This window comes from Vipera berus (assembly GCF_964194415.1).
Source record: "Vipera berus genome assembly, chromosome: 1".
Classification (NCBI taxonomy): domain Eukaryota; kingdom Metazoa; phylum Chordata; class Lepidosauria; order Squamata; family Viperidae; genus Vipera; species Vipera berus.
Genome location: NC_138202.1, coordinates 313,690,621 through 313,716,209, shown reverse-complemented (window position 1 = coordinate 313,716,209; position 25,589 = coordinate 313,690,621). Strand labels below are relative to the sequence as shown.

Genomic DNA, 25,589 nt, shown 5'->3' with positions numbered 1-25,589 from the left:
GCTAAGCAGCAAGATACCATTGTGGGCAATTCCAAAACACGCAATAGAAAATATACATGCTGGTTTCAAACATGATGTGACTACCTACAAGGAAATTTTAAGCCTGGAAAGGAATGTTTGGTGTTTGAAATCATATAGCCTCTTGCGAGAAGAGAAGGTTGTTCAAACTTGGTTTCAATATATCCAATTACAGGCCAGGTGGAAAGAAGACCAGAAAAATGGATTTACAATGACTGATGAAAATTTGATAAAGCAGATTAGAAATCAGGGATCAGCACATATTAAACGGATATATCTTGCATTGATAGAGATTGACTCGGAAACAGAGCTTGTTAAGGATTGCATGATAAAATGGGCCCAAAATATCCAGGAAGTTATTACAATGGACACGTGGGAAAAGATTTGGGTGAGGAACGTAAAATTTACTCAAGCTCAAAATTTAAGAGAGAACTTTTACAAAATGTTTTATAGATGGCATCTAGATCCTAAAAAGCTTGCAAGTATGTATCCGAATTATCAGCCTAAATGTTGGAGGTGTGGTGATGAAGATGCAACATATTTTCACATATGGTGGACATGCAAGAAGGTTAAGGCTTTTTGGATAAAAGTCTGGTGGAATATGCAGAAGATTTTTAAACAGAGGATAAAGTTTTGTCCGCAACTTTTTTTGCTGGGAATAATTGTAGACGCTACAGTTGTGGACACCAAGCTGATGTTGAACTTAATTACGGCGGCAAGACTTTTGATAGGTCAGTATTGGAAGAAAGAGGAACTGCCGACCATAGAAGAGTGGACTTTAAAGGTTTCCGACCTGGCAGAGATGGCGAAGATTTCGGCTTATTTGAAAGATCACTCGCAAGAACGTTATATTATGGAATGGAGAAAATGGATTGAGTTTATTCAGAACAAGTATAGGGTTAAGAAGTTTTATGTAGCATTCGAATAAGTCTTCTTTCGGTTTTTTTTTTCCTTTTTTTATTCTAGTTTTTTATATATATTTAATATTGTTAAGGTGTGTCTTATCCTATATAAGTTAGAGAGTGATGGATTTTAGAGTTTATACTTGTTAGTATATGGTTGTTTATGATTGCCTTTTTATATATATATACCTTGTATTTAGCTCTGGGAAGTCGGGGGGGAGGGGGGGGTGGAGGGAGGGGGGGAGGGAGGGAGGTTGGGGGGAGGTAGGGGGGGAACAGGGAGGGGGAAGGGGGGTTTTTTAAAGGAAAACTGTATTTTAAAACTTTTCAATAAAAAAAAAAAGCATACATTTCACTTCATAATGGGTCTGACCCACTACTATGAGGGATCCAGGAGCTTTCTTAGGGGGAGGTGTTAAAGTGGAGGCTCGAAAAGGTTTCAGTAAGCTGCAATGGAACACCGGGTGAATTTTCCCCAAAAGTCTGGGGAGTTTCAATTTTACTGTGACTGGGTTGATGATTTTCACAATGGGGAAAGGCCCCAAGAATTTCACTCCCAATTTCCTGCTGGGTAATTTGAGACGTAAATATTTAGTTGACAGATAAACCTTTCCCCCCACTTGGAATGTTCTTTGGGGAGCCCTCTTTTTATCAGCTTGTTTTTTATAAGTCTCAGAAGTCTTCTGTAACGCCGTTTTCGTGTTTCTCCAAACCTCTTCCCACCCCCTTACCCATTGATCAAGTGTCTGGGAAGCGGAGGGCACTTGAGGATAGTCAGGCAATAAAAAGGGTAGGATGCGTCGACTCACCATCGGGTCGTTCTCCACTTCGTCGTCACTGTCAAAAGAGAGTAGAACTGGGGTGGATCCAGTCTGAGTTCCGGCGTCCTCCCGTGTGGGGGATGTGACCTGGACAACAGGTTCCTGTGTCATCCGGTTGGATTTCTCTCCCTTTAGCTGCTGTGCAGGTCTCTTCCTCACTGCTTATCCTGGTCTGCTCTGCTGTTGGGGAAAGGGGACCGGGCATTTCGCTGCTCGATGTCCCTGCTGTCTGCATTGGAAACACTTAATTGCCGGGTTTACAGGTGGCTTGGGTCTTTCAGCCATCGCAGTAGTTGGAGATCTTGGTGGGGGTGATTGCCATTCAGGTTGTTCTGACCTTGGCTCGGGTTTGGGTAGGAGAGGCTTCTTATAGTGGGTGAGCTGAACATCTAATTTCACTGCTTCCTGGTACCATTCATGCAGTTGGTCAGTTACAGCTTGGTAGATACATGCCAGAGAAAGGTAGTCATCTAACCCTTCTCTAAAAAGATGAATTATGGATTGCTCAGGCCATCACTGTATCCAACCGGCCAGCTTTTGAAACTCCGGCAGGCCGGCCAGCTTGCTTTATCTTATGGATTTGCTCTTCCGCTCTGAGGGCGACGGATGGGTCCTCAAATCTTTCCCTTAGCCCCATGAGGAAAAGGTGGGGGTCTTCCAATTCAGGGACCTGCTCGTTATATAAATTGTTCAACCATTCAGATGCTTCTCCCTCTAGGCTGGATGCAATCACATCGACCATAGCACCTGGGTCCAGGTAGAGATGGGCCCAGCTATTCAAATGAGAACGTACGTAGTTGAGGAAGAAAATAAGTTTCTCTGGGTCCCCATCGAAGGTTGCTCTGAAGGGTGGGTTCATCATTGGTTGCTGGGGTCCCCATTGCTGCTGGCCCCACCCTGGTTGTTGGTTAAATGGTTGCTGGGGCCCCCACTGCTGTTGTTGTGTCTCCAGTCACTGCTGGCCTCACTCTGGTTGCTGATTTAATGGTTGCCAGGGCCCCAACTGCTGCTGGCCCCACTGGTCCTGCTGTACGTTCAGGGGTTGGATGTTTGGGTCCTGCTGCTCCCACCCTTGCTGTTGTCCTCCCACCAGCTCCTGATCTCCAGGCTTCTGCACCACCCCCAGCTGTTGCATTAGCTGGGGCAAGCTCAGAGGTTGTTGGCCTTTCACTTGTGGGGGCTTCCCAACCTCCCATTGCTGCAGAGGCCCCAGGCTGGGGTCCTCTGTCTCTATGGGTCTGGAGGGCTTGGCAGAGGACTCCTGGGTCTGGCAGGCAGTCTGATCTGCGGACAGGATTTTCCACTCACCCAGATTCTCAGTGGTTGACGATATGACATCTCCTCCCCATTCTGCTTCTGAGGCCTCTTGCCGCACAGTCTGGCCTCCATTTTCTCTACTAGAGTGGTTCCAGCTTGACAACGAGATAAGCTCAGTTATCTGCTGATGTTTGGAGATCGGCCCATATTCATCTTCCCACAGAAATCTATTTATTATTTCCTCTTCAGAAGTTTCGCCAGCAATCAGGCCTTCCTTTTCCATCTTGAGGATTCTTCCCTGAATCTTTGCCAGCTTATCTCTCTTACCGGAGACAGCGGTGGGGGTTCAGGACCCCCCTTTGAAAGAAGGTAGATACTGGCATGATATCAAGGTTCCGATGAATGAGACAAATCAAACAAATTGCTGGCATAATTATTTATCTAAGAAGTCTTAGTAATGAAACGAAACATCGGCAGTCATGGAGGGATGCCAGAATCTGAAATCTCCTCCCCCCAAATCCCTCGTAACACACACACAATCCCCGCCCTTATCTACACGTCATAAATCACATTATCCAATTAGGTTCACATATGAGGTCTCTCCTCCCATTCTGTACACGGGCTTCTTATCTTCTCAAAATAGCTGTTAGAATATTCCCTCCCTACAAGATTCAAAGTGAAGCAGTTTAAACAAAAGGCTGTCTCTTACATTGTCAGTGCAAAAACATGTCAATGTTTGCAGCATTGACACTTTCCAGACTCACTCAGAGTGAGATGGTTGGTGTATAAATTTGATAGATAAATAAGATACCATATGTATGATCTTTACATGACAATCACGACTAGCCTTCAACAGCATGATAGATTAGGCTCCCAGAGAATTCTGGGAGTTGTCTATCACAGGGGTCCTCAACCTTGGCAACTTTAAGACTTGTGGACTTCAACTCTCAGAATTCCTCAGCCAGCTGGCTGAGGAATTCTGGGAGTTGAAGTCCACAAGTCTTAAAGTTGCCAAGGTTGAGGACTCCTGGTGTATCACATCTGGAGGACAGAAGGTTGCTCTATAGAGTGTTGTTTTGGTAGTGTGGAATCAAACACAGGACCCAGAAAGCAGTAATCAAGGCTCCCTGCAGTATCTATTTATTTAACAGTGCGCACTGGAGACGCTCTCTTCCAAAAGGAAAGTGAGAGACACACCCCTTCAGACAAATACATCCATGTGTATTATATATTTCAGAAAGGAGGGGAAAGTTATGCATGCATGCACATGTATTTGTAGTACATCTCAGGTTACTTCCTGTCCTTCTGTTATCTACAGAGTGTAATGATTGTTTTCTATAGATAACAGAAGGGGAGGAGATAAATTGAGACGTATTACAAATACATATGTTAAAAGAAACATTTGTATCCTGAGATTCAGCGATTGCTATGGGGATGTTCTGATAAAACCACAGCTGCTGTGAGCTGCAAGGACACATTCCTTATGCCTCAATTTGTCTGTTAAACAGTCCTATTCATCTGAAAACTGATTTTCCCTAGAGCAGTATTTTTGTATGTTTTGCCATTTTTTAAAATTTCTTTAATACCTCCCGTATCACAATTAAATGCATATGTTCTTCAGATTACAAAAATCCAAGACTATCAGCAAGCACGATATATTTTATATTGTTCACATGTTTTAATTTTCAAACACAAAGACTAAATAAAGATTCTGATTGGAATTAAAAAGGAAAGAAAAATTGCTTGATACAATAGTCAATTATAATCCAGTTCTATATAGTATTAATCTTTAATTTATTCTAATACAGATGAGCAAACAACAATCCTGCAATTGGAAGTCCAAACTATCTATTTTCATCTGGGGAGCCATTCGTATTTTGATTTGGTGGTGGTTGGCAGAATTGATGATTCATTTTATGTATATGCATGCTATCTACAGTAGCATTTCACACCTGGAAGCAGTAACATACTGGACGTTAGGTGAGTGTATGTCTTTGTGTATAGAATTGATTGCTATGTATTTATTAGGTGGCTAATCCTAACTCAGTGTAGGAACTTTGTCCCCAGTGGGCTCACCAATAACATAAGGAACAGAATGGGTTTCAGCAACAATTCAGAATTCCAAAATAATTACCTTTTTCGAACATTGCTTGGTTTCAGCACAAACAAATTAGAGATATCCACAGATGATTAACATTGCCTTCTCATTAAGGGAAGCAGTAATGTATCTATGTCTTCATTGGGCTACTAGGAATGAGTTCTATTTGGCTTCCCATGCTAGGGAAGCTGCATGCTTAGGTTAGAAAAAGATAAAGTAAGCAGAGAAATAACAAAGGGACCATAAGGAACTCCGGACCGCCCCTGATCTGCGTTCATTTCGCCGGGACCTGAAAACCTGGCTTTTCGATTTATCAGGCCTGGACTGAAGGGGTTTTAGCTTTTTAATATTGTTTTAATTGTTGGGCTTTAATTAATTTAATTCATTTTAATTTTATATTATCTTTTTATATTGTCTTTTATATGCTGCCCTGTAAACCGCCCTGAGTTCTTCGGGAATAGGGCGGTATAGAAAACTAAATAAATAAATAAATAAATAAATAATAAGTATTTAATCACCCTCACCAATTTCCATCCATTTATACTCTCACTCTACCAAATATGGTGCTTGTTAAATGTAACTTGCCATTTAAAGAATGGCTGACATGACTAGTCAAGTTCTTGTATCATTCCATTGCATAGACAACATGGTCAAGCCACTAGTGGTATCTCAGCAGAAGTGCAAGGTAGATTCTCTACCTCCCCTTCTCAACACAGCTTATCATGTTTTATGCTGGAATCCTATAAGGGCTGTATTTTTGATTCTTAGTCATATACTATATACTGTACAGTGGTACTCAATTGCTTTGAAACTCATTGAATTTCATACTGTAGTCAACACATTTTGACATGAAAATTTTGTCCTGGTACTCATTGTTTGGTACTTGATACATAAGTGATAACTTGTCATTATTGACTGCTTTGTAATTCATACATTATTCCTTATGGGAAAAATTTGTTTGGTATTCATCATTTTTGGTACTCATTGTGCCTCCCACAACTGATTAACAATGAGTACCGAAATACATGCTGATGTAATCAAGTCCATCCATCTTGCTGATGATCATCCTCTTCTACTCTTCCATTTTCCCTAGTAGTGGAGTCTTATCTAGGTAGCTGGGCTTTTGTAAGTATTCTGAATATCTTTTTCAAAGCCTTCATTGCTACCCTACCAAATGCTAATATTTGATGAATTTCTCGATTACTGGTCTTTTTATTGTCAATCCCAAATGGCAGAAGTTACCCACCACTTCAATATCTTCATTGTCAATTTTAAGGCTGTTTGTTGTATCTGCTGTCATTAATTTTGTCTTCTTTATATTTACTCTTAGTCTCATTTTTCCAATGTGCTCCTTGATTTATTTTACTTAGAGCTTCCAGATAATTTGCACTTTTAACTGTTAGAGTAGCATCATCTGCATAATGCAGGTTATTGATGATTCTTCTTCCAAATCTAAAATCACACTCATCTTCTTCCAATTCAGCTTCACTTGATACATTCAGCATCTGGGCTGAATAAATAAGGGAACAGTATGTGGCTTTGTTGCATTCCTTTGCTAATCTGGAATCTGCTTTGTCCTGTTCCATCCAGACTGTGGCTTCTGGCCTGTGTATACTTTCTCATGGGGGTCAGTGAAATGTTCTGGAATTGCCATTTTCCTGAGGATATTCTACAGCTTGATATGTTTGGCACAACCACAAATCTTTCCATAATAAATGAAGCCCATATTAACTTCTTTCTGATATTTTTTGACTATTTCAATTTTCTAGCATCCATCAGCATTAAACATAATTACTTTGCTAGCATGTGAAATTAAAGCTATTGTAGCGCAGTGCAATGTGTATAGGTATCAGTTGGATGTTGGAAGTTTGTGTTAGTGTTGAAGAAATCATTGAATGGGCAGAAGTCATTTTCTTGCTTTGTTTTGAATGTTTTGATTGCTCATGCAATCCAATTACATTTTTCTTCTTAATAATTTTGGTATTCTAGTTTCCAGCCATCTTCTTGCATGTTCTGGTAATTTCAGATTGAATCTGACCGTAAAATTTATCAGTCTCCTCTTTTTCTGCATCAGTGCTTGCTGCATAAACTTGGATAATCATATTAAAGTGTTGTCCACAAAGTTTAATTGATAATATTTGTTCCCAAATACTGCCCTTGTTATATCCTTCCTGAAAACTATGAAAACAATACCATTATTTCATGGTATATTTTCATGCCTTGAGTAGTAAACAGTTCCAGGTCTTGTCCATTTCACATTGGTAGTGTGTCAGTATGTAGTCAACCTATTTCGTCTTTTACATTGTTGAGTTTTCCCGTATTCATTCTGTGTTTAGCTTCAGATTTTATTTTCCTACATGACAACTAGACATCCCAAAGGTTTTAATTTAGCCATGACATAAATACATTAGTACTCTGAAAGATGATTAGTTCTTCCTTAGTAGCATGTTGAATGCCATTCAACCTGGGAGGTCCTTCATCCAGTACTATATCATTAATCATTCTATATTTCATGTCCTTATGGCTTTCTTGGTAAAATACAGAAATAGTTTACCATTGCTTTCTCCAGAATGGTATGAAACGATGCCTTTTCCGTTGTGATCATCTCCCCCCAGTATCTTCCTGTACCACTGCTGCCTAGTATACATGCCTACTTGTTTTAGTTATGTAGCTGAGATGACTTGGGAGTACAAATGTGATCAAAGTACTGATACTCTCAATTTCCCCCCCAAAGAAATCTTGATTTGTTGTGAAATAAGTTGAAAGTGACACAAGTAAATGTCATCCAACATATTTTAACTCCATAATTAAAAGAACCAGACACTTTGCTTGATGTATAACTTAACATATTCTTGTAAATAATAAAATAAAAATTGCATGGAAATAATTATGGCACTCCTAACCTACTATTTCATAGCATATTTTTTTGAAGCAGTAACTACAATCGAACACTTTTTGCAGCTCTGAATAAGACTTCTACTCTTGTCAAATGGTAATTTTTCATACTTTTCTTGAACAAATGGCTCGAGTTACCTTAGATTTGATGTGTTCCTTCTTCTAACTGTGAGTTTTAGCTCCTTCCATAGATGTTCTATAGGACTCAGATTAAGATTCATAGCAGGCTACTTCAGAAGAGTCCATTGTTTACTTTTCAACCATTCTTGGATTTTCCAAAATTTATTTTTTAGGTCATTATCCTGCTGGAGGACCTGTGAGATGCAACTGAGGCACTGGGCATTATGTTTTGCTCTAGAATGCCTTAAACATCTTCTGATTTCATTATGTCTTGCACAGATTCAAGGTTTGCAATGTAAAAGGCAAACAAGTAACCATAGCATTATGGAACCTCCTCCATGTTTCATAGTAGGGATGATGTCCTTTTCTTTAAACGCTTAATTTTTCCTTCTGTGAACATAGGGCTTACCAAAACACTCTAATTTTGTTTCGTATGTCCAACATATATTCTCCCAGAACTGTACTTGTCAACATGCCTTTTAGAAAACTCCAATCTTTTTTGTGTCTGTCTTTCAGAAGTGGGGTCTTCCTGGGTGTTTTGTAAGGGAAGTCACTTTTAGTCAGACAATGAAGGATGCTGTGACTTAACATTGTTGTACCTTGATTTTGGAGGTCAGCCAGGATCTTTTTTTGAAATTTCCTTGGTTCATTCTCTACCTTTCAAACTATCCTTCTGTTTAATCTGGGGTCAATTTTCCTCTAGTAGCTTTGTCCTGGGAGATGGGCTACAGTTCCATGGACCTTAAATTATGGTCACGGGAACATTAAGCTACTTGGAGATGTTTTACCATGCTTGGCTATCACCATCCTCTTTTTCTCCTTTGACGATTCTTTGCTTTTCTTTCTGTGGTCCATGTTCATTGTGCTGCACAAAATGCTCGAGGGAGTACTTTTCTCCATCCAGATAGGCTGAGTGACTAATTATGAGATACCAATTATGAGATACCTGTGATACCAATTAAACATTCTGCTTGAGAGATCACTAAAGTCCAGTTATATCTTTACTCCTAGGGCAGACATGTCAAATTCATGACGTCACGTGACATCGTGCGACGTATCGGAGCTTTTTCTCCATTGTCAGCAATGGAGTGGGCACGGTTTCCTCGTGACGCATCCGGCCTGCAGGCTGGCAGTTTGACACCCCTGTTCTAAGGGAACCAATAATTAAATCCATGCTATTTTCATTTGCTGCTATTTTTTTGTAGACGTAAAAACTAGTCTTCTTATGTTCATTTCATTAAATTCATTCATTCATCATCACTTTGTGAAAAACGAATCTTTAATAAAAATGAATGCTAGTAATTGATGCTTATAGATTTGGAAATATGGGCATTTGTTGAGCAGCTGTTATGAAGTAGACTGTATCTTCCAGTGTACTTGAGAAATTTTGGAATGCTTTTCTAATGCTTATTAGGAATTTGGGAGCCAGTTTGGTGTATTGGTTAAGGTATCAGCCTAGAAACTGGGAGACTGTGAGTTCTAGTCCTGCCTTAGACACAAAGCCAGATGGGTAACCTTGGCCAGTCATTTTCTCTCAGCCCTAGGAAGGAGGCAATAGCAAACCTCTTCTGAAAAACTTTGCCAGGAAAACTTTAGGGACTTGCCTAGGCAGTCTCCAGAACAGAACAGAAAAATAAATAAATTAAGAGTTCAGGATCCTGTTTAGGCAATAAAATTACAGTTTAGTTGCTTACATAATTTCTGTTTAAAATGCATAAATGATGGGATGTGTTACCTTATTAATCTGAAATAAAAGTCAGGGTATTCTTGATAATTTCTTATCCTAAAGAATAAATTGATGTCTGGGAAAAAGTGGTATAAAGAATTCTGATCCAGCCCTCCCTTATGTGAATAAAGGCTGTTTTCAATAGCAGCTTCCAAACTGTGGGATATTTTATTTTCTACAATCCATCAGGATCCTTCTCTTAGAGCTTTTCTTTTCTTTTTTTTGCCAACTGATTTAAGGTTTCCTGTTTGTCTTGCCAGGCAGATGGTTTTTATATGACACATGCTCCTTTTATGTTTTAGCTGCTTCTGATTTGGGACTATTACTTTATTTCTTTTATGAGATTTCTTTGTGCTTAATTATTGCAAGCCACTGTGAGTGGTATAGATATCTTGCCAAAAATAATGTCACATTTTCCAGTTTTAACGTACATTTTTTACAGTTTCTAAAAGAGATTATATATAAAGAATTCTGCTTTCCTTCCCTAAATACTGGGCATTCAAATAATTATAGAACTAATCCTGGTGTGTCCCTGGGAGCTAATATAATTAGACAGCAATGTTGTAATTTTGCTTTATCTTTTAATTTATTTTCATAGTAGTTATAATAAAGGGTGGAAAAATGGGTATTGCTTATCGCCCATAAAAAATAGAGCAAAACCCTGATATTTAGTAAAAGAAAACACAGCTACTTGGAATTGTAAAGTGAATTGTACTTTTATTGAACCCCTGTAGCAACTTCTTTATTAGATTTTTAGTTATCATTTACAAATATTTACAAAATATTTACAAAATATTTCTATGAAATATTTGGATTGTGTTTCTGTCTCCCTTTTATCCTTACAATAATATATTTATCCTGCTTTTTTCTGTGAATAGATCAGAAAGTAAATTTGCCTACACTAAGATTTGTCTATAGAGATTCTCAGTCATCTAGGTTATGGGTGTCTCAAAGGTGTTTTTTCCCCAAAAAGCAACTGAACTGAAGAAGCTTCTTGGATGAAAAGCAAAATGTCTTCAAGGAAAAACAAAGCCCAGTTGCCTTTTTTGAAAAAGCACCTTTGGGACTACATTAGGATCCTCCAAGTGAGAAGTGATGCTCAGGACAGGCTACAGCCTGGGCATTCAAGAACAATCTTAATAAATTTATTTGTTTATTACCAAACAAATTTATAAAAGCCGTCTGGATGAAAACCAAATTAAGGCAACACAGAGACATCAAAAAAGAATCTCCTCCATTTCTCTCTCTCCTTCCCTGTTTCGAATTTGGGTCTAAGAAAACCTAGCTGATTTCCCAATTTTTGCACAGATTTTTACATTGCACAGTACATGTGCAGATATGGCAAAAGAAAATGGAATACGAGATTTCTTTAAAACATCATTATCACTACCACTAAACTATGAAGTTACTTAGCCTCACCTAATACAAGTGCATCTATACTTATATTCAGTGGTGGGATTCAAATACGTGAACCACCAGATGCTGCTTCCGGAAGTCCATTCTGGGCCTGGGCAACACAAAAGTAGCTACCAGTTCTGCCGAAGTGGTGGGAACTGGCTGAATTCCACCACTGCTTATATTCATTAATTAGACATAATAGGAATAATGGAATAAATCAAAAGATAAGTGGGAGCCTCAGAGATTTTCCTTCAAGAGTTTCCTCAGTGATGAATTAGAGCTCGTGCAAAATACATTGCCAAGATACTATATCTGCTGTTCAGGATAGACCAGACTAGGAAATCAAAATCATTCATACCGATACATTTATTATTAAGCTATGGTAACAGAATCTTGCTATTCTGAATGGGTTTTCCCCCTCCCTCCCTCCCTCCTTTTATTATGGTGAGGACTAGGGAGGGCTTTATTGGAAGCTATAGCAGATCACAATTCTGGCCTAGACTCAGATTTCTTTTGTCTGACTATTATCTTCTTTGCAGCTCTTTTTCCTGTTCCTCAGCATGATTCCTTCTGCCCAATACACAGTAAAGGAATATTTCAGCCTTTTATGGATTTGAAAGAAAATCTTCTAGAATACAGAACTGTTCAAGTTTGTACTGACACTCTAATTTCAGTGTTGTACTTGCAGCATTGTAGTTGCATCCAGGGGGGATCCAAATTTAACCTTACTTTGGGCCATATAAGGTCACTGATGGACTTTCTACCAACTACTATTTCTCAGCAAAATCTTCTTCATAAAAGCTATTTTGGATATGCTACAATAATCACTGCATTGCTTATTAGTTAATATGTATCTGTATAGAAATCAAGATAGGATAATTATACGGTATATAATTATACACACACACACACACAGAGAGAGAGAGAGAGAGAGAGGGAGAGAGAGAGACGGAGCTTAAGATACTGTATAATGGCTTTACTTTTTCAACTGATATTCAATTATTTTCTAGCAAAATAAGTTTTTCAGCAGTCAGGATAACTTTAGAACTACAGCTTATGGTAGGCTAATTAAGTCAAAGTACTTTTGAACAGTATGAATAAGATGACACATCTGTTCCCCATACCAGTTTGAAATCATCAATTTTTAGTGATATTCATTTATGATGCCTAGTAGCCTTCTTTTTGACATGTTGCTCTAACCAATAAGACAAAAGAACTGTGTTACTGTAAGTAGTGTATGTGTTTGATCTTAATAGATTCTTGTGGGGAGAGAAAGCTTTTAACTAATTTGGGTCGTGAATATTCACAGAGATATTGGAACACTGCTATCATGTCCCCCCTCGTCCTTCTCTTCATTAAACTAGACATACCCAATTCCAGCAGCCGTTCCTTATATGTTTTAGCCTCTAGTCCCCTAAATACTCTGGCTGATACCTTTAATTTATTGACTAATAACCCAGCAAATTATTTTTAAATTCAGTTTTAGAGTTTCTATTTAATGGAAGATTTTGGTGTCTGCATTCATTGACATTCTAATGAACTATTAACAAAGGAATTAATTTGCTGCCATTTTTCAAACAATAATGGGCAAGAAGAATTTGGAGATAAGAAAATACAAAGTGTGGCACAAGACGTTTAATGAGATCTAGTGCCGTTCAAGTACTGTGCAAATGCTTTTTACCTAAGGGCTACAAATATCCTTAGAGTAAAATATCATGGTTGCTTTGTAGATACAGACCACCGTCATCAGTCTTACAAAAAGCTGAGAGGTGTTAGCTGAGAGGTGTAGGTGAAACAGTGTGGCCTATGGCAGCTGGAGTTAGACCTGCCTCTTCTTTTCCCTCCATCACCATCTTTCTGTACCTTGTGACCTTCAGTGGGTAGGGCTTAGGAAAATAAAATATGTATTTGTACTATAGCACAGAGAGTATTTAAAAAGGATGAATTAAGGTACATTAAAATAGTTACCTCACACTCTTCTAATTATTGTATTTTGTGAAAAAAATTTCCTAGCTCTTTGACAGTCCTGATTAAAATGTGTCTTTGAACAGTGTTGGCATGTGAAATATATTTCAGTGTATTTTTTCATGTACTTTTTAGAGTTCTCAGTGGATAGCTCTGTTTCCCACCTTTGTTAGGCTAATAGCAAAAAACAAAAAAACAGTCACATGGTGGTAAACAAAACTCATCAAAGGCTATCTTCTGTTAAGAACATCTAGGAAAGCAATAGAATAGGTTAAACTTATATTTGCAAGAATAAGTTTCTCTACTTAGTAAAGGGGGAGTGAATTCAGCCAAGCCTGTTGCTTTTCACTGTGGTCTGTCTGGCCTTATTCATTGTGGGTCTTAATTCATTTATGTGACTCATGCACCTGGAATTTTCTAAAGCTTATGGAATTGTTTAGTAGCAGTTCTGTGTGACTAGGCAGGCTGCCAACACATGCCTGTAGCTCCACTTTGACCATAATTTTATCATCCTTCTGCTTCATTAAAATTATTTTTAATATCTAGCTACTGGTATATACTTAGGAAGTATTTACATACAAACGTTTGAGCCATTTTTCTGTGCTTCCTTTAATCATCTCCAAAACTCTTTGATTTGTTTGTCAGGACACCTTCTCCAGCTTCATGGGTATCTTTAAGGGTCAATGTTGCAGGAGCAAACTTTCTCTCCACCATGGATGAGTGTGTCCTGTTTCCATTAGAAAAGGTCACATAATAGACATTTGTAAGCACTGCAGGCACTTAATAGCTTACTTCAATCATTGTTTTCATTTGCAAACAATTCAGTGGGGAGGAAGTTCTGAAGACAGATTCTGAAGCTGTTTGTGAGAAACTGTGGAAAGTGGGGGTTGAGGTGTTTGGTTTATGTAAGAAAAGACAACACAGTCCAGATGTGAGAGACACGAGAAAATACATTTCAAAGAGACTCCACTTTAATTTAATCCCACTATAATTGGGGCTGGGATTCTGATTGTAGTTTTCAAGAAATCTTCTTTTGTCACATTAAAGACATGTTCTTGGAATTAATATTCTTGCTTCTCTGATTTCATAAGGCTATACATCAGTGTAGGCCACTTCTTCAGTCTTCCTACCACATCCAAAAGTTATCTGGTAGCTTCCTCATCAATCAGATGAGATTCATTCCCATGTAGAGAAGATCTTCAGGTCTCTGCTAGAATAGTGGAAAACTTCCATTAAGGGATCAACGTCTTTCTTGCCAGATTTCAACCAGAGTAGAAAGATTCCTTTTTACAGCAGGCTTAGCCAAAGATTGCTTAACCAAGACCTGGTTCCTCAATCAAGGACTCTATTTTGCATTGTCTAGCCCAGGGGTAGGCAACCTCGGCTCTTTTATGACTCATGGACTTCAACTCCCAGAATTCCTGAGTCAGCATAGCTGACTCAGGAATTCTGGGAGTTGAAGTCCATGAGTCATAAAAGAGCCGAGGTTGCCTACCCCTGGTCTAGCCCTTATCAGAAATTTTTCATGCCTATCTCCAGCACTGCACAAGCGGACCGCTCACGAAATATACCAATGCAAGATTGTGTCCAAAGAGTTAAGGCAGATGGAAGCTGATGCTTAAAAGAATTGTCAAAGTCACATTGACCTTGTTTCTTTGTTTGGGTTCTCAGAGATCATGGGGTGTATTCAGGGAGATTCTATAGAACCTTTTTCTCTGTTGGCAATAGTCTTGCAAAAATACAAGAATGGACATGCTGTTGAATGCGAAAGTCCAATAAATCCTGACAGTATGAACTCAGCATTTTTTCTGATCATGTTAAGGATGGAATCATAACAGATATAAAGAGCATGCTAAGAAAAGGCTATAGCTTCACCCCAATAAACATCAGTTCAGGAAGTCAGTGAGTGAAGGCCTGAGCTTAAAAATATAAAAATATTTTGGGCTTTTTGGAAGTAAAGCCATCAGCAGCTGGTTTGATGCATAATATTTTAAGCACCATTGAAAATAATGAACTACAGTAGAATACTGTAAAGGAGTTCCAGCCAAGAGCTACTGTATATAAATATGTCCATGCTGTATCTCACAGCTATGATTTATTCTTGAATATAAACTACCATGTTATTTATTCCACAAGTGCAAAACATCTTTAGAATTGTAGAATGTATTTAGAATTAAATTATACTATATGAAATCAATGTCATTTTCTCTCAGTATAAACATCTGTATCCAAAATTATGCTAAAGGCTTTGTGCATAATAAGATGGTTAGTATATTATACATTTTCTGAAGCCTTCATGTCTCTTCCGCTTCAAAAGATATCCACAAAATGCTGAGATCATTTCTGAGAAAGAGGAATAACACAATCTTGAGTTCTGAAGTCTCAAAAGCTCCCGTTCCTTTTTTTTTTACTGTGCTGCTTGCAAAACGTTTAGAACTTCTGAACTGCATTTCCAAATTGTTTAAGTCATTACAAACTAACATAAGCATATCTGATGGGCCTTTTCAGACTCTCAATCATTTTCAGCATGCCAAAAGTTGTCACAATATTTTGTGCACATTGAAGCAATAGCATAGGTATGGGACCTGTCTAAGGAATTTTTGAGTCAATATGTCTCAACAGTAAAATTTCAGGATGACCTTTTTAATGATCAAAGACCCTTTGCAGAGAGCCAGTTCAAAACAATTGTGTTCTTCATAAGACTGGACAGAACAATGACAAATAAAACAGATTTGTTAGTTTGAATAAAGTAGTTTTTATGTTTTCTGAGCCACAGTCATCCATCCATCCATTCAATGTCAACAACTGATGATGGTTTGTATGTAACTACAGAAGTTCTGGTTAAGAATAATAATAGTGATTTATCAAACATTTCTCCTAAGTAATTGCTGTTGTGCTGATCATTACAGAAATTTGATTCTGTTAAGAAAACGAGGTGGCAGAAAATCATTTGTTTGTTTAATACTGTTTTTAGTAGTATCTTCACACATTTTTGTTTAAATACATAATACCTTCAATAATAGAAAACCAAAATAGATACCGGGAAAATTAGAAAATATTAACATGACCAGTAAATTAACTAATAAGCTTGTTCAATGTCTGTTTAAAACGTGGAGTCACATAAGAATCTGTTAATGCTGAATATATTTCCTTTTAGCCCTGTACTAAACAAAAAAGTAAGATGTTTGGAAAAGTTTATATTATATGAAAGAGTTTTGTAGAACTTCTACTTTTCTAATTAAAGTTGAATTTTGAGAGGTATTAAGAAGTGAATTAATTAGACAGAAGGCTTGTGGATTGAGACTTTTTTTAAAAAGGGGGGGGGTTAATCAAGGCAATAGATCACTTATAAAATCTGAATGTGCTTATGTGTGCTTACATTTGAAGAATGTATATTCTTCAAAAATTTATAAGATGATAATACACTCAAAAATTGGAAATGTGGAGTTTATGAAAGTGGTATGTGAATTCCCTTTTGAGAATACTCGAAGGAGAATGGAAATGAGCATGCAAAAATGTATTCCTAGGTTACCCTTAACTAACTTTATAGGAAATCTACTTAGAGACTTTACATCATTGGCGCTTCATTTTGTACAGTATAGGATTATTGTTTACTTTTTATGTTTTATTGGTTACTATTGTGAGCTGCCCAGGAGTTATTGTATATAAGATGAGTGGCCATACAAGTCTATTAAATAAATAAATTCCAATGAATGTTTCATACCTAACAAAAACAATTAATATTTTCTGGTAAGAATATAATTCCAAAAAATAAGACATTATTAATACTTTTGGTAGTGGCTACAAATAACTCTAACCCTAAATTTTAAAAAAGAAATCAACTATCTGTATGACATTATAAAAATGCAACAGCTGTGAATGATACAATGTTTGTGAAATAAAATGCATGGAAATGGAGCCTTGTTTTTTTGTAAAATGTTGAAAATGAATTGATTCAAATTAGTGAAATGTTACTGCTGGGAAATTTTAACATGAAGTAAATATTTTATTTTTAAGGATTACTGAGTCAGTAAATAGTATTTGAAAATATGCCATCTTACAATTGCTGGTTTTGTCCTCCATTTTGTAGCATATAATTAAGAGGTTAAGGTTCTCTAACTAAATTCCATTCTGAAGAGAAGTTCTCGAAAGGCCCAAGTTTGAGTTATCTTGTCATGGAGATGAACAATTAGGCTTCCTCTGAACTTTGAAACAGCAGAGAGAGATGGCTTGGATAATGGTCCATGCAACCTCCTAAAGTAGCAAAGAACATTTTGTTCTACCGAAAAAGCTTTATCTACTAAAGATCAGAGCAGTAATACCTGCCCAGCCCTAGCATCTGTGATAGATCTTTTCTACTCCAGAACTGAAAAGACATTTGACAATAAGAGAGTTAAGTACCATGGTCCTTAAGCAATTTTGGGCAGCAGCTTCCAACTGTGTGTTTCTTTCAGGAAGGGAGAATCTGTCTGTTTATCTGATTTCTGAGGCTTTTCTGAGTACACACAACGAGTCTATTGTGATCTATAAAAAAATAAGGATGTTGGGGCATATCGCCATAATTATCACATTTAATACATGTACGCAATTCTCATTCATTCGAAGCACCATGTAGAATTATTTTTGGAAAGGTCTGGTTTATGCATCTCAAAAAGCCATCTAATCACTAGAAAGATTATAAGATATTTCATATCCATACAACAGTGCGTGTTTCATGTATTATTCAGCCTTAAGATCAGTGTTGTATCTGCTACCATTGCCTGAAAGCATTCTGTATGCTTTTAGAAAATGAAGCATACAGAAAATATTGGGCCTGGTAGAGGGTGGGAAAGATACTCCCTAAAATTGCTGAGCACTATATTAAAGAGACTATACTGTATACTTTTTATTCCCTATTAGGGGTGTAACAATGTAACTTACCTTTGGCTAAGGTAAGTGGGCTAGAACAGAATACAATTCAAATACAATACAAATCTAGCTGCTTTATTTTAATGACCTTTATCAAATAATTTCAACTATATCAACAATATGTTATAAGTGCTGTAGAAGGATGCAAATGGCTGACACTCATGCCTGTCATTGCAGTTTGTAGAATATGCGCATGGCTGACGTGTGAAGAAGCATGAGTTACAATAGTCCGGTTTATGTAAATAGAAGAGGGCTGTGTTTTTTTAGCTTTTGCTGCCATGAACATTGATAGATGTTGCAAAGCAATAAGACTGCAGGTTACTGCACTGAAAAGGGAATATAGCGGGAGTATTTTAAAGGCTCTTACTTTCAGAAGTTGTAGCATTTATCCTGTCCATTTCCTCCCCCCTGGAGTCACATATCTTTGAAGCAGCACAATATTAAAGGCTAAAAGAAATTTAGGTGCAGAAGTAAAGCCGTATCTGTAATAACACCGAACATATGAAGTATTGACTTAATATTTAGGGCACATGAAGATTTATAGTTTTTGGAGGGTAAATATTTATCTTTCAGATCTATGTATTGATTTACACTGAGATGAAAATCAATACCCATTTCAATCTAGAAATCCTAGCTACATTGTGGAAGTGTGATACTCCTGCATTCTTACAGTTTTTAAACTGCATAACAACAAGTGAGAAAATGCATAGATTAAAAAAAAAACCTATTACAACTTTTCCATTGGTGATTTTAAGATACCGGTAATATATTGTTCCTTAAATAAAATTTCACCCCTGTTCTAGAAAAAAGAGTTTTGAAAAAAATCAGTAACTGGGCGAATGAGGGCTGGAGCAACCATTCTATTCAAAGGAAAGAATAAATGTTTTCAGTTGGAAAGTACAGCACAGTAGACAGAGAAGTCTGGGTCTTCTAGACAGACTTGTGAAATGTGATTCATGTTCCCTCACCTTTTTTCCTAAAGCTAGTAGTTTCGTTGTGAGTTGGCTCCCTTATTGTTAAAAGCCAAATGTATTGTGAAATGGGCTGTAATTTTCCAAGATGCATGGTAAAAATGACCTGCATTTATCTCCATTTTGTGGAAATCCTATGTGTGAACCATATCAGTTTCACTATGAATTTGCCAAACTCTTCCAAGTTGGTACATCTTTCGTCTGTCCGAGAGGTACAGTACTGATAGAAGAGAATATTTGTAGCTTAGGGTTGAAAGTGAGCTCTTTGGCACTCTCTGAGCTTGGTACTTATACTCTGAGATACAGTTTGTGCATATCTGTGGCAGGCAGGAAAAAATACATACTGTATGCTTTAATGAAGTGCATTTGTAAAAGCACAATAACGACCTTATGTAGAAAAAAAGAGGAGTATAAATATTACAATGATATACTAAAGTAGAGCATTTTTCTCTTGCATTCTTACAGGTGGCCTTGCACTGGCCCAGGTCCTATTTTTTTATGTGAAATACCTTGTACTTTTTGGTGTTCCAGCACTTGTTATTCGCATGGATGGACTCAAGCCTCCCGATTTACCTCGTTGTGTAAGCACCATGTACAGTTTTTCTGGAATGTGGAGGTTAGCTTTATTTGATTGCTGATTTTTTATTATGCAAGTCTTTTTATGAAATAACAGTTGGGTGCTAGGGCAGTCTTTGCATATTTATTACAAATGTCTTCTCTTTTTAAAATAATTTTCTATTTAATAATCACTGTCACCTAATGCATAGAAAAAGTCAAACCTGCCGTTGGGATGTTCTTGACTAACTGACACTGATCTGATAATTATTTCCCTATTCAGTTGGTTTCTGAAATATGATTCACTTTCCATTATTGTCCCCTTTGAAAAAAGCACTTTGTCTGAAAACTCATAAAGTTGGTTAAATAACATTTTATTAGGCAATCCCATAGGAACAGTACTGAGGATAATTTCTTCTGTGTCAAGTTAAAAGTAATCGGCTCTACATGTAATGAAGTAACTTAGAGTCACTTTGAAGGTGCAAAAATTTGATTGATTTCAGTGCACTTTTGGGTTTCCATTCTTTTAGAAGGTTATTTTTGCTATTGTGGATGACATATATAAACTACTTTTGCTGTCTAGAGAAAGGGGCTAACCTATGAAATGAACATCTGCTTAGCTATTTAGTCTGCTCTTCATAGTGTGGATTTAGCAGCTATTCCCAGGAATGCTTTATATCATCAACACTGTTTGTCAATTACACTGTCCTCCAGATGGCATCAAGCTTTACACCATATGTGTATGATTGCTAACCTCCTTGTAATGAGCCTTACGATGGAATTGTTTTTTAAAACTGTTTTAGAGCTTTGGCTGGTACAATATCAATGGGCTCAATGCAAGATGTCCATAAGGTAACCTAAATTAACATGACAAAAACAGCTTCCATACATAAAATTAAAACCTATTTGTTCCCATATTAATCAGTTGGATATCTCTGGGAAACCCAGAAGCAAAGCAAAGGCATCGGTTTCTTGCTTTCTTTATTTTATATAATGTTCTCCATAATGGTTTGATCCCATTTTATAGTTGAATCCCTGTTATTTAGGGAAGAACGACTTCAGTTACATAATACTCTGTTATCCTGAGATCTGAAGGAAAAGCCAGATCTAGAAATAGTTGTTTCAAACTAACAGAAAGGAAATTATAGGGAAGTTATTCTAAGTTTCAGGAAACAGTTGAAAGCCTTAGTTTATCATTCCTTGGGAGGAGGGAGAAATTGTATATTGTGGTTTAGCTTTTACGTCATCATAATGTTAGTGGCTCATGTTTATTTTAGGAGAGTTTTGCTGTTTGAGCTAATATCAGATTTGTACATTTTATTCTTGGTAACTATTATTATTATTATTTTCTTCATTGTGCCTTTCATACTTTTCTAGTTTATTTTGCTTATTTATTTATATCTGACCTTTATTGTTTTTACAAATAACTCACGGTGGTAAACACATACAATAAAGCCAACACAGTGCTAGGCTGCATTAACAGAGGGATAGAATCACGTCAAGTGTTAATACCACTTAACAGTGCCTTGGTAAGGCCACACTTGGAATACTGCATCCAGTTTTGGTCACCATGATTTAAAAAAGATGTTGAGACTCTAGAAAGAGTACAGAGAAGAGCAACAAAGATGATTAGGGGACTGAGGCTAAAACACATAATAATAATAATAATAATAATAATAATAATAATAATAATAATAATAATAATAATAATAATGATGATGATGATGATGATGATGATGATGATGATGATGATGATGATGATGATGATGGAAGGGACTTTGGAGGTCATCTACTCCAACCCCCTGCTTGAGCAGGAAACCCTATACCATTTCGGACAAATGGCTGTCCAGTCTCTTTTTAATAACCTCCAGTGTTGGAGCATTCACAGCTTCTGGAGGCAGGTTGTTCCACTGGTTAATTGTTCTAACTGTCAGAAAGTTTCTCCTTATTCAGCCTTGATTATCACTTGCCGTGGTACCTAATATGAACTGAGACAGGAAGGGAGGAAAAATTGAAGGCTGTGTTTATTCTCTCTTACATAGGAGCTTTGGGATATTAGATGCTGATCATAAAAAGTAATGAGCATGTTTATGGATTTAAAATAAATTACATGAAGGTTCCATGAAGATATGATATAGTTCAAATTTCCATCTATTGCGAGTGGAAAAATATTGTTGAGTCATTCAAAATGATGTTGTTTCAGATAATAATTAATGTAAGTTCACTGCCTTGAGTTATTTATATAAAACAAAGTAGAATATAAATAAATAAAAACAACCAGGTTGCAAACATAATAAAATGTGATTGGGGATGGGGGCATGACTATGTGGCATTACTGAAAAAATATTTCTGATAACATGCAGTCATTTCACCCAACTTGACATCAAGTTGCTTGGGAATTTAGGAAACTTTATTCCAGCACATCTGGAGATGTCAGATTGAGGAAAGCAAATTCACAGCTTTGCCGATTTTAATCAGTGATGAATTCATTGATTGTTAGACTTTTGAGAGCGAGAGGTAAAGATAGCAAAAAAAAAAGGTTTTAAAAGCCGTGACACGATCCTTTCTGGGATTGGAAAGATTGTTTTCTGTTTCATGCTTGGAATTAGGCTAGAGTACTGAAGCTTCATGACAAGTTTCAAGCTGCTTTACTTCTTTTTCTGTAAGTCCTGGGGACAAGACGTTTTTAATTCCACTGTGGCATGATAGCGGGCGTGGGAAGGAGCCATTTCCATTCTGAGCTTAGATCATCCTTCTCTGTTTCCTTTTGTAACCATAGTAAAGGTGATATTGATTTTTTTTCTAGGTTCAACTTCTCAATTTCTGCAACTTTCAGAAGATTAAGAATATCTTCTGTCATCCCATACCATTTTTTCTCCCTTTCAATCTGTAAAAAGGGGGAGATTTTGATTGGGAAAATGCCTGGTTGCAGAATGTTGGTAGTTTTTGCACGAGTCACTCAAAGCTATCAATGATGGTGGAATTTAGCACCTCCAGAAGGTTAAACAATAATGAGCCAAAACAACATGGTATTGTTTCTATTTCCCTTTAAGATTATTATGGGAAAACTAATAAAGGTGAAAATTGTTTTTATCCTTTCATTTTTCCTTCTCTCCCCCTTTTTAAGAAACACATGAAATAATACATTCTGGAAGACAGTATAATTAGAGTTCCTAACAGTGTTCCCATTTGAATTAAATTCTCCTTTATGTCATTCTCAATTATATTTGTATAATTATTTCAGCAGAAAGTAATTTCTACCAATCTTTCCTTTGATTGCCCAATAACTAACTGAACTCAATCCATGAATAGATTAAATCTTACACTTGCTTCTCATGAGCATGAGTGTTTTTCTTCCCTTTGTACAATCCCAATCAGAAATTGCCACCCTGTAGACATAAATTTATTTGGAAGGATGCACATCAAAAGAAATTTTGAGCTGATAGTGGATGTTTTATTTAATTATTTATTTGCATGCCTGTAGGGTTAGTAATATTTGAGCTCCATCACTACTTTTATAAAATATTTCTGTGTGCTTTCCCTGCCAGTTATTAATGTATTCATTCTTCTGATGTTATAAATTGAAAAGCAGAACTATAAATTGATCTATAACTGGTTTGGCTGGCAGAGCATGAAAGATGGTTTCAAACAGGGCTTTTTTTCTCATAGAACGCTCAGAACGGAGTTCCGGCACCTTTTTTGGATGAAACCTTGCGGGTTGTATGACATGTGTGAGTTCCGGCACCTTTTTCTTTTACAAAAAAAGCACTGGTTTCAAATGTGAGAAGCAAAAGTATGAAACATTTAGCTACACAGAAATCAATCTACCTACCTACCATCTGTCTGTCTATCTGTCTGTCTGTCTATCATCTTTATCATCATGATCATCATCTCTCTCATCTGAAAGCAACTTTCAACTAGAGACAGAAAGTAATTTTAACAAGCTTTTAAACAGTTAAGAAATATTTCTTTAGATTAAAAAAGTCAAAAGAATATTAGAACTTTATCTCTGCCCACAAACTTGGATATTCTTATTATCTGATAATAATAAGAGCAACAAAGAAGTTGTACTCTCTGTCCAGTAGTGTCTTCAGGATGGGGTTGATGATGAGTGTTATACTGATTTACTTATCTTCCCAACTTTACTGCAAAATTCAGAGAAAGATAACTTGGGAGAACTGTTCCTGTGGGTTTATTCTAAATCAGCATACAGTATGTAGGCAGTTAAGAATACTGTAAATAAAATAGCATCTATAATTACCTAAGAGCAATTTGAAGTCACTACTACTAAAATTCCAGAGAATATTGAGGATAAGATAGTAGGGATATTCATGACATGGAAAACAGCTTCACTTGAGATATTCTGAGTGGTTATATTCCAACAGAATAAAAAACAAAAGAGTTTAAGAAAATATATTTCTTGAGTCTTCTTGTCATAGAAAGCAATGGGAAAATTATTATGAATCTTTTGCTACCTTGTTTATTGTTCCATTATCACAGGCAGAAGTGTGGTATTCTGTGGTGACTACTATCAGTCAGTCAACTTTAGGTGTTGTTGAGTAAAAAAACACCTCAACAAAATACAGCCAAGAAGATTATTTTGAAACATTTTCTAAAATTTCCAACAGGATAGAAATGAAAGAGATTGAAACCTATGCTGTCATTCTAAGCAGAGCATATTAATTTTCAGTTAATTAAACAGATTCCCCTGAGATATTCTCAGCAAACAGAGAAAAAAGCAAGCCATTTATCTGCCTTCTTTTCACTAACACCTAGTTTGGATTGTTGTCATCAGCCAAGTTAACTCTCTGACTGCTAGTTTTCTTGGCAACATTTTTGGAAGTGGTTTGATGGCATCTTCCTCCTAGAGCTGAGACAGAGAGTCTGGCCCTAAGTCACCCAACTGGTTTTATCTTTAAGGACTAAAACTCAGATGTCTCTTACCACTTAACCACTACCCCAAACTTATTTTATTAGTTGTTAGATACCTTAAACCAGGGGTGTCAAACTGGGCCGGTTGCATCGTGCGGAGGCTGTGCCCACCCCAGCTCTGGCAATGCGAAAAAAGTCGTGATACTTTGCAGCAAATCACGTGATGCAGTGAGTTTGACACCTGTGCCTTAAACTATAATAGTACATGGCTAAGCTCCTGGAAAGAACAGAAGAAGCCACGACAGCCAGAACAAATAATACTATTGAAAAATTGTGGAAATGCCTCCTTACTGTCTACAGCTCCCACCCTAAATCCTCCACACAAAAAAAAACCCTGTTAAAATTGATGTAATCTTTTCCAGTTACTACTTGGAATAGTCTCCTTGATGTCTGCTGAATTCCTTTGTCAAGGATGGAGTGATGCAAACAACTCAATATTACTGTATTTTCCCAGTTACACACTGAGCTCAAGTTACAACATTAAACAGAACAAAATCTCGAACAACATAGGAAAGCAAGAGCAAAGTTCACCAACAATCCCAAAGCAATAGACTTCAGCTTGAGCATTTTAAATGCCTTCTGTAAGCTGAACACAAAAAGAACAGAAGAATACATCTCCTCTTTTTTTAGTGACCAAGTTCTGTTTCATTTCAAGGTAGTCCTCAACTTTACAGCCATTCATTTAGTGATGGTTCAAAGTTACAATGGCTTATGACCTATGATTGTCTTTCACATTTATTACTATTGCAACTTCTCCATGGCCATATGATCAAAATTTGTCAACTGGCATGTATTTATCATAGTCCCAGGCTCAGGTGATCACCATTTGTAACCTTCCCAGCTGGCCTTTGACAAGCAAAGTCAATGGGGGTTGGATACCAGATTCATTTAATAACTGCATGATTCACTTAATAATAGCAGTGATTCACTTAACAACGGTGACTGAAAAAGTCACAAAACGATGCAACTCACTTAACAACTCACTCAACAACAACAACTTAGCAGAACTGGGCAAAATTTGGG

At 37.0% G+C, this 25,589-nt stretch overlaps 1 protein-coding gene across 1 annotated transcript in view; it reads left to right on the top strand.

The window, feature by feature from the left end:
- Positions 1-25,589, top strand: part of HHAT (hedgehog acyltransferase) — a gene marked incomplete at its 3' end in the record, with an annotated part of 135,795 nt that overhangs the window by 36,336 nt on the left and 73,870 nt on the right. Inside the window, exons 7-8 of the mRNA XM_081312858.1 lie at positions 4,807-4,978; positions 19,545-19,695. Of these exons, the coding sequence (XP_081168984.1) occupies positions 4,807-4,978; positions 19,545-19,695 (323 nt within the window). The remainder of the gene's footprint in view (positions 1-4,806; positions 4,979-19,544; positions 19,696-25,589) is intronic.